The following is a 10,210-nucleotide window of genomic DNA, read 5'->3' as shown; positions in this document are numbered from 1 at the left end:
TCTCTGCGAACTGACATTGTTTTATGTGTGCGGTGGCGACTGCAATTCGGTCAGCAGGTGGGCTTCCAGCCTCCTATATCCTATATCCTACATCCTCTGGAACTCAGCATCCTGCACCTTGCGTGCTGCGTAGGCCGGGCCAGAGTCGAAATCAATTAGTTTCGGGGCCAAGCAGCTGCACAAATTGCAGGCGACAACAGGCCAGACCCTCGACCCCGATAAATCGAATCCTCGCAGCAGCATCCAGTGGCTGAGACAAATTGAACCGAGCTCTGGTCAGGCTTTGTGGCTGCGGCTGTCAAAGGCGCTAGCCCTGGCCCATATTTCCGAGTCGCTGGGCTTATTACCAGTAAGACTAACTGCGCACTGCGAGAAAAAGGACATTTGTATAGGTTATATGAAATATAGGCTTTGGGGTATACTTATTATACACTTATAAATAAACCGAGTGTACAATTACTTATAAAGGTATCCAAAAGTAGGCATCAATATAAAGTTAGTCCATAAATGTTTAAGATAATTGCGAAAGAATGACGTTTTATAATGTATAACCAACTTTTAGACACCATTCAAAAGATGGGCTTATTTTTGTATAGATATTTTAAATAACAAGACTTGATGCATTTATGTAAATATGTATAGAAAAAAGTGATATTTTTTCAAGAAAAATTTACAAATTAGTCTTTCCTAATACTGTTTACAACTTTTTCTTGCCTTTATGCTTTAACCTCTATTAAATATAGATTTCTTTGCAGTGTAAGCTCTTACCTTCAACATCCGTAGGCTGGGCAAACATTTGCACACATCTCGGTCCCATTTCGAGTGTGCTCATACACTTCTTTTTGCCTCTTTTTTTATTACATGTGTACTTTTGTGATTACATGAATATTTTAAAAGCGCGCCCTCGCACAAAGGTGAAAAAGGTGGAATGGAGGGGTTCTCAAACACACAACTGACATGAGAACTACATTAAAATAATTTATTTTAACGCATTTTTTGTCATAACCCGATGGGGAAAAAACTCATTTCCTTTAATGATTCCATCTTGTACACGCACGCTGTTAGTGAACTCGGCCAGGAGATCCAGCCCCCACGCACATGGTTATTTCATTAAAATTGCCTTTTGTTGTTTGTGAATGTTGCTTATTATTAACGCCGTGCCGTATCATCTGTATCTGTATCTGAATCTGTATCTGTATCTGTATCCGAATCTCGCGTATCTGTGCGCTGCATTTTTATGGGGCCAAAAGACACAGTATTTGCATTACTGGTACGTCGACTCAGCGCCCTGCAGCTTAATAAAGACTAATTGACTTTTTCACCATTCAAGGGGTGAAAAAAAGGGGCATGGTCCGGTCAGCTGATTGGCAATTACGACAAAGACAGCGCCGGCTTGACAAAACGCGATAAACGAATTAACATTTAAATTAAATTATGGACCAAGTGTTGGCTCTGTATTTGTCATGAGCGGCGACAAATTTGAAATTTGAGGGAACCCAACATGTCCGACACAATGTGACGGCCTTCACAAGTTGCATTCAAAATGTATGCAAATGAAGCCCGCTTGTAACTTCGTTGTGGGCGTGTCCTTGGTGGGCGGCGACAGTCGCTGCATCTAATTAGCCCAAGTGAATTACAAGACAAGCCGGGACAAGGGAGTCCAGCTTGAAAACCCATCTCCCGGCGATTGCTTCAGATTGCAGTGCGAGTAAATTGATTAAGCCACTGAATTGGATGCCTGCAGTTTGGGCAGATATGTTTTAAGGAAGGAACTCCTCACATTTTTATACAAGATTCCTAGAGGATAAGAAAATAAGCAACACACTTTTGCATTTACATTTAACGTGATACTTCACCCTTTTCGTACAGTGAAAGCCAAACCGAAGAACTGTGGAAATACAGAATTTTTTTAATGTTTGACTTGAAAGATTCTTGTTATTTAAAATCAATGTCTTAAATTGCCTAAATGCATTCCTTTATGTAAATAATAACTTGTAATATAATTTAAGTAAATACTTTACCGAAAACTTCATGATGAGATGATTTAGAAATTATTTAAATTTCTTTGGAGCCCAACAAGTCAGTGTCCACTAAGCCATTTGAATTTAGGGAATTTCTCAACAAATTAACTGCAAAGAAATTGGGCCTTCGGGCATTTTAATGTCTGTAATGATGATTGCTAGACAAACGTCACACCAGGGCGATATTAGGCCCCCGCAATGATGATTGGGAAGTGAGCACAGCCACATTGCGCATACGCCCCGTAACCAACAGGCAGAAACAGCTAACGAGTCACCAGAGAATCGGTAAATAGTTTGCCGTCAATTTGCCAGCAGAGGTCGGCCGCTTAAAGTTGGTCCAACTCATTGGCAGTGGCATCGACAAGCTATTTGAGCCAATGTTAATTGGGTTTGCTGCATCGGGCTTAATATGGCGCGGCAGCAATTTATTTACGTGCCATTAAAAATACACATAACAAGCAAATTGCATTTATACCATACACTCGCGGGCTGTTCGAATCTGTTCTGTTTGGGGAATGGCTCTTAAGTAAATTACAATAAATTTGGCGCAAAACTTGCATATGAAATGTGCAATGTTCGTGTTACAAAAGCCACTCGCTGTCGGCAATAATATAATTAAAAATTAAACTGCAAATTAATTGGTGAAAAATATCAAAAAGACTTTCTACGCAAGCCGGCATTTGCGGCATTTAAAATGCCATTAATATTGCATCAACACCTGCAGTACAAGCGCTTAAATAAACATGCACAAAAAGCCGGCGCACTTTACATTAAAACGGTGCGGCCAAAAAACTATTGATGAATAATGAACGTGGCCAGGAAACAAAGCCAATGCGACCGCAGATACAGATGCAGCCCCGATTCCAGTTGCAGCTGCAACTGCAACTGAAATTGCATCCCCACAGCAACACTGCAGCAGCAGCGGCACCAACAGCTGCTGTTCGACTTGTAAGTGACACGACCCGAGTTCAACTCCGGCCATAAATCAGGGACCAACTGCCAGGCATGGTTTTTTTCACTACATAAACACACCCAAATGGAGCACGATCATATTTATCGCTTGTTGTTGCATATAAATGCAAAATAATTCCTCGATTTATTTCACCAACCAGGTGGAAATATAGTTTAATGCCCGCCTTACAGAACTGTTAAATCTTTGTAGGTCTGAGATCTAATAACAAAAAATTGAGGCACTTTCCTATCACCAACATATATACAAAATAATATGTGTTATATGATAAAAAGCATTAAACTTAAAAAGTATTTTAAATGTTTAAACTATTATTAAGAATTAAACTTAAATATTATACTTTCAATTAAAGTGTGTAAATAAATGCACCAATTTTTTCGCAAGTACCAACATATGTATCCAAAATAATATGTATTATAAGATAAAAAACACTAAACCCAAAAATTATTTTAAATGTATAAACTATTACTAACATTTTGAGCTTAAAAATCCTTTTGACTATTCCAATTATATTTTGATTATCATTTTCCTCAAAAAACATTTATTAAAGTTGCTCATCCTCAACAAATATTTCATTGTTTGGCGTATCCTTTGTTTGCTTTCCGAAAGCCCCAACATAATCCCCTTACCGCCCGGGTGCCTTTATTATTTTATAATAAAGTTGAAACCCATTCAAGGTGACCATTGGGTTGACTAAAGTGTGATATTATTAAGGCAGCGGCCGTGGCTTTTGTTGCCTTGCAATTAGTCAAGATAATTAGGTGGCAAACGGCATTCGAGGGCTACGCCGTACATGAGTTGTGGCTCTTTAAAAATGCAAAATAATTACATTCACGTATTCACGTGTGTATCTCTGCCCCACGCCCTTTCGTCTATCTCCCTGCGGTTTTTTATTCTCCCATTTAATTCGTAGTTGCCTTGGTTGCCGTGTGTCTGTGGCGAAAAGTTTCAGGCATGTTAATAACACTCATAATTAAAAATTAAATGTTATAATTTCGTGTGTGCTGCCGTGCGGCTTTTTCCGTTTGGTTGCAAATTATTTCACAGCTATGTGGCAACAGACAATTATTCACGCAGCGCTTACCGAATCTGATTTTTTCCCTATTTTCCAGCCCCATTTCCCATTTACATAGATGTTGCCCGCAAACTTTGCCAGTGCAATTATGCAATGAAAAGGCCATGTTTGCCGAGATGCACAGCAAGCCATGTATTTTTGATGGTCATCAAAAGAAAAGTAGAATGATCACCCATTTCCTCCATTTCCAAAGGCCCATGTCGACAAGCACTGGCCAGGCAATAAAAGTTGGCAACTACTTTGCAAGTTTTCCCCGATGTTTTATGGAAGGGAGAAGGTTATACAAGCCAAATACTTAAAAACACAAACATCCAAACTGCTACAAAACATTTTCGCCCAGAAGCCAAGGCTATGAAATATATGTAGATGGTAAGTAAGGTAATTATTTTGAAGTCTGAGAAAGACTTTTCTTTGTTTAATTTTCTCCGATATTGATGCTGTCATCTCATTAAATAAGGTATCTTCGCGTGAACTGCGAGAAAAAGTGTCATTTTAATAAAGCATATCGTGATCTTAATCATTGCAAAAACATTTATTTATTTTTCCTAAGATATATAACAAAATAGAGGTCGAAATATTAATACTTTTATGTATATTTGGATTTTAATTTAAATAATCAATATTAATTCATGATATTTTCATCCAAGATCCATAACTTTTCCCAGTGAATTCGATGACAAATTGAAGTCAAATCAATTAAATCCGGACCTTAAATTGTGTTGCAAGGCACTCTCAGCAGGAGCTCCATGCACTGCCACTTTGAATAATTATTGGCGCAGAGACAGAAAGTCAATCAGTGGGAATGCAGCGGGCAATTTAATACAATTGCGGGCCAAGGCGCTTATTCAATTAATTACTTGAAACAGTGCGTCAAAAAGCGGGCAAGTAATGCAGAAAAAGCCGAGTAATTATTTTACACTTTGCTACCGCTGTCGTTCGACGATTTTCCGCCATTTTCCACCGCCCCACGAAGCGGAGGCTGCATTTTGATGAAGTTTTTCCACGACACGGCCAGTTGCACTCGCGCAGTTGGTCATTCCATCTGTCGCCTGTGCATAATAAAGTTTACTTTAAGTTTGTTAAACCCATGCCAGCCAGTAATGTGACCCAGTTTTCGGGGTAGGACTTTGCAATTATCGACATCTGATTAAATGAAATCAAAGACAGGCCCAGCAGCCAAAGGCAATATAAATTCGCATAAATTCGCCGTGGCGCTTTAAATGTCAAGTGCCGGTCGTCCATCGATTTTTCAGCCTCGCTGGCTGCTGGGGTCATTTATCAATATGTAGATTTCCCTGGAAAAGTTCAATGGGTCCGCAGGCACACACCCATGGACCAAGCGTATAAATTGCGTAATTTTTTTACACACACACACAATTGGAGATAAATTGACTGATATGCATGTTGTGGGCCGCCGTCGTCTGTCTGGCAGTTTGATGTATGCGTCTGCCCGGAAAAGTGTCCTCCCACTCCCCCACCCGCCCACTCTACACTCCACTTTCGCTTTTCTGCTCTTTGATTTTTTCTTTAAATAAATCGACGCCCCCAGCGACTTCCGGTGAGTGCACTAAAATGCCAGACAAGAGCGTAATGGCATCAATTTCCTGCAGCCGAAATTTAAATGGTTTCACGGAAACTCCTCCTCTAAACTCAATTATTAGCCCATATCAATTTTAATTTTTCCTGGAATTCCTTGCCAAAGGAAAACATTTAGATTACCTTGACTTACCTTACCTAAGTTTCCCCTTGTAAAAAGTTAAAGTAAAGATTTAAAGATGTCCATTGATAACTGAATTTTAAAAGTGATCTTTTCATTTAGTATCAGTTAGTTTGGAGTTATATTATTATTATTGAAAGTTGAGTTTTTTGCGTTAACACAAGTTTAAGATATTTTTAGCACATATTGCGTTTCGGTTAGTTAATTTTGCAGCCAGTAAAAATGAAGTTAGACCTCACGATGAACGATCGCCACAACCTGCGGTTCCAGTCGGTATATAGTGGACTGGTGCCCCAGATCGCCCGGCTGGTGCCCTTCAACGACTCGGAGGTCACCTGCATCCTGCTGATCTACTACAAGTACAGCCTCCAGAACGGGCCCTCCGCACGCCGGATTACCTCAACCCAGTTGGTCAACATCGTAATTGGGTTCCAGCAGCTCTACGACATGGATGTGGTGGATCGCATCGTGACCCTGATCGCGGGGGGCAGGAAGCACGTGACGCCCTTGGAGTTCGTCCACTACATGACCATCCTTATGAGCCGGGACATGGAGCGCAAGATGGAGTTTGCATACATGGTAATGGGCTTGCAATCGGTAGTTAAATAATGCCATTTAACGCATTCATCAATCTGAACGGACTTAAAATTGTATTTAAGAACAAGAAAGAATGCATTGCATCTGTTACAACAATACGATGCGTGACAAGCTTTTGAGTTAAATTAAGCGTATACAAAAATACAAGCTAATTTTTAAAAGCAGATTTAGAGAATTAAACTACTAAACTCATTTAGAAGTATGCCACTTTAAATCGGACACTTTTCTGCAAGACCATTTTTTTTAAAATTAAAAATTACTAAAAATCGACCAAAAAATACAAACCAAGATTTAAACGCAAATTTTTAAAGAATTGAACCACAATTATTTAAATGTGTGCTACTTTGAAATCGGATGTATGCAAGAAAAGTTATTGGCTTAGAAGTGCACTTTTTGACCACTTTTCTGCAACGCTATTTTTCAAAATGACGAAAATATCGACCCTCTGAAAGGGTAAAAAAAGAAAATAAATAAGCTTTAAAATGTATTAGTTATTTATTTTTTAAACATGTATTGAGTTATTCTAAAAAGTGTCAAATCACCCAATTTAATTTCAATTATCATTCTTGAAAATCTTTGTGTATTATTATATAAATAAATCTTACTAAAATGTTTGGTTTTTCTCATTAATTTCGAATAGGTGTACGATAAAAATGGAATGGGCATCAATCGAGAGATAATTTCATCTTCGGTCGAGAGATTTTTCCCAGGGGACGATGACGAGGTACTCGAGATGCGACTGGTGAGCTGCATTTTGTTAATACCTACACTTTATTATCAGATTGCCGTTTGCCCATTCAGGACATGGTCGAGTTTTTACTCCTCAAATTTGATGAAGACCAGGATGGCATTGTCTCATTTGAGGAGTACAGATCGATCGTGTTGCAACAGCCGAGCCTGCTCGAGTTCCTGGGTCCCATCTTTCCCTCGAACGAGACGCGTCTGGTGGTCGCCTACTGCACGGCCATATACTCTCACATCCCCGAAATGGGCACGATATAGGAGTATAGGGTGTGTGGCAGTTTGCCAGGACTCCCCCAGTCGCATAAATCTTTCAGGCACAAATAAATCGAAAGCAATGCAAATCAGTGCGCCCCGCCGCCGCGTTTTCCTCTGTTCAGCCATTGTAGCCACTCGAAAATGTCAATGACAATGATGATGAACTGCAGAATAGAGCGCTGACAGCTGCAACGAGACGCTGGATAGATGGATGGATGCAGCATATACAGGGAACACCAGCTGCCTCTCGGGCACACTGAGAAAAAATGTAACCAGCAAAACTTTAAAAAAAGCAGCAAATTGACTTTAGTATTCAAGCTTGAGTGCTGCCCCTAAGCAATTTCATTATAAATATGGTTTCTATATTTTACTTTTAGAGAATGAATAAAGTTAATAAAAAATAGTTTTTAAAAAACACATTTTGCCTTTTAAGTAATAAGAATTTTTTAATTATACATTTAATTTATTAAAATTAATAATAAAAGCCCCGCCGCTAGCACTACACCCCCATATGTTAGTCTTAGTTTTGTAAACATTACTATCATCTAAAATAAATAAAAAATAATAAATTCAAAGCACGGCGTTTTGGTGAAACGCCGTTGGTAAAATAGTATTTTTTTTACCGATATTTAGTTTATAGAGTCTGGTTTGTTTTACAGTGCACAGCCTGCTTTAGTGGCATAATTTTAAATATAGAGCGGAGCTCCAGAAATACTTTGCTCTGGTTGAACGGTCCACTGGCTCGTCGACTGCCTTTTGCCATTGCCCCATGACAGCTTGATTTGTTGGCAGTTGGCATACAATTGACATTTGATGGATGGTGTTCTACATTGTCGGGACATTCTCCATTTGAGCCTTCTAGCTGCAGTCGGCGACCGTTGAGGCACTGCAGGCCCTTGAAGTCTTCCCCTCGGCCAGTTGCTCTAATTACCGCGATTCCAGATTGGGCAAACCAATTAAACAATAACGATTTTTTAATGGATTTTAAACTTCAGGTATTTTAAAATATCTGATGTATACAATATAAATCGGTTTTGATTTACGGTTATTACAGTATTTGATAAACCTAAATTAAAAAGCATTTACCTTACGCTATTTAAACGCTTTGTGTTTACGCTATTAGACATACATATTAATGTCATTTAGCTTTAAGGTTCATAGTCACTCTAGTAAATTAATATTAGTTTTGGATTATTGTGAGATACAAATTTGGCATTAAACTTGGTCTAGAGTCAATTTCGAATGGAATGTTGCCTTTCAACAGCTTTTTATACCCGTTACTCGTAGAGTAAAAGGGTATATTGTATTCGTGCAAAAGTATGTAACAGCTAGAAGGAAGCGTTTCCGACCCTATAAAGTATATATATTCTTGATCAGGATCACTAGCCGAGTCGATCTAGCCATGTCCGTCTGTCCGTCTGTCCGTCTGTCTGTCTGTCCGTATGAACGCTAAGATCTCGGAAACTATAAAAGCTAGAAGATTGGCATTTTGCATGTAGATTTTAGAAGTTCTTACGCAGCGCAAGTTTGTTTCAAAATGGTGCCACGCCCCCCTTAACGCCCACAATCGCTTATATACGATTTTAAAAATTTAAATATTTCGGAAAAGTAAAAATGCAGTTTTATTGTGTTTATCAATACCTATCGAAATGTAGAAGAAATTTTTCAAATCGGACCATTCGTTAAAAAGTTATTTGTGATCAAAGTTTCTATCTCCATCTCCCTCGCACTCCCTTTACCTGAGTAACGGGTATCTGATAGTCGGGGCACCCGACTATAGCGTTCTCTCTTGTTTTATTTATTGCGAAGTTGAATGTCCAATTACAATATCCATTTAGTCTTTCCGAGATTTAAGGCGATTGGAAATGGAAAAAATGGGAAGGAAAATTTTCTGATTTTTGACATTTTATAAAAAGATTATTTTCAGACTATTTTGGAATTCTTCTAGTATTACGGTACGATAGTGTGCCGTAGACATTTACGGTTGCGCGTTTTATTCCATCTGCATACCAAATGCTATAGAATCCATAGTCACCTTCCGGAAATGGCAATATTTTTGTCAATTGGTAGTTTATATAAGAATAAGGCACTTTGTCCACAATGATGTCATGCTGAAAGATGATTCTTTAAAATAGCTCAAAGTGTCTGAAAAAATACTTACGTCAAAGGGACACCTGTGATTCATGTTGGAATAGGGAGCGAAAAGATTGAAAATAAACGCCGTCACTGGAGAAGATTTTTGATTTAACAAGAATTTGCACGCATCCACAGAGACGTTGTAAAGGAATGGCTTATATCCGTTTAATCGTTGATACAACGCAAAATTTACCTGCAATTTAGATTTTGGGTGAGTCTCCATCGCTTTTATAAAAATACCTTGCATACTTTAATTTTGTGAATAGGCAACTTGAGAAGTTTTACTTTCAAGGATCCATATTTGTATGTTCGATTTACGGACTTCAGATAGCAATACTCGAATGTTGAAAATGATTCCTCCATGGAAGTGCATATAACATTTGTAAACTCAAAAGTCGAGTATGCCTTTAGATACATTTTATTAGCAAAGCTATTTTGGCTAAGATATCACTTATATATACCCACTTCAGGGATCATGAAGAAGAGCAGGATTAGAGAAATGCTCACACACTTTTCCCGACACATTGCAATCGCTGAAAAACTCGTACTGGTAAAAAATTAATAAGTAAATGCCCTTTTATGTGTATCTCCCTCATTAAAAACCCATTACTTTTGTAATCGAAAGTTATGAGTATTTAAATAAACAAAAATTATTTGACTTTAGGATAATAGCAAATCCAAAATATTTGTTCCTA

The 10,210-nt window shown here is 38.5% G+C and overlaps 2 protein-coding genes across 2 annotated transcripts; one reads left to right on the top strand and one right to left on the bottom strand.

The window, feature by feature from the left end:
* The first annotated feature begins 5,923 nt into the window (after nt 1-5,923).
* LOC108052751 (EF-hand calcium-binding domain-containing protein 1) lies at nt 5,924-7,446 on the top strand. The gene is made up of 3 exons (XM_017135225.1): nt 5,924-6,362; nt 7,021-7,122; nt 7,182-7,446. Exons 1-3 carry the CDS (start codon nt 6,006-6,008, stop codon nt 7,380-7,382), a joined length of 660 nt encoding a protein of 219 aa, XP_016990714.1. The 5' UTR covers nt 5,924-6,005; the 3' UTR covers nt 7,383-7,446.
* A 1,861-nt stretch (nt 7,447-9,307) lies between these two features.
* Nucleotides 9,308-9,932, bottom strand: LOC108052747. The gene is made up of 3 exons (XM_017135222.2): nt 9,765-9,932; nt 9,541-9,708; nt 9,308-9,490 (listed from the first exon to the last, which is right to left on the bottom strand). Exons 1-3 carry the CDS (start codon nt 9,930-9,932, stop codon nt 9,308-9,310), a joined length of 519 nt encoding a protein of 172 aa, XP_016990711.2.
* Nucleotides 9,933-10,210: the final 278 nt, after the last annotated feature.

This window comes from Drosophila rhopaloa, unplaced genomic scaffold (genome assembly GCF_018152115.1).
Source record: "Drosophila rhopaloa isolate 14029-0021.01 unplaced genomic scaffold, ASM1815211v1 contig_178, whole genome shotgun sequence".
Classification (NCBI taxonomy): domain Eukaryota; kingdom Metazoa; phylum Arthropoda; class Insecta; order Diptera; family Drosophilidae; genus Drosophila; species Drosophila rhopaloa.
This window is presented reverse-complemented; position numbering and strand designations above follow the sequence as displayed.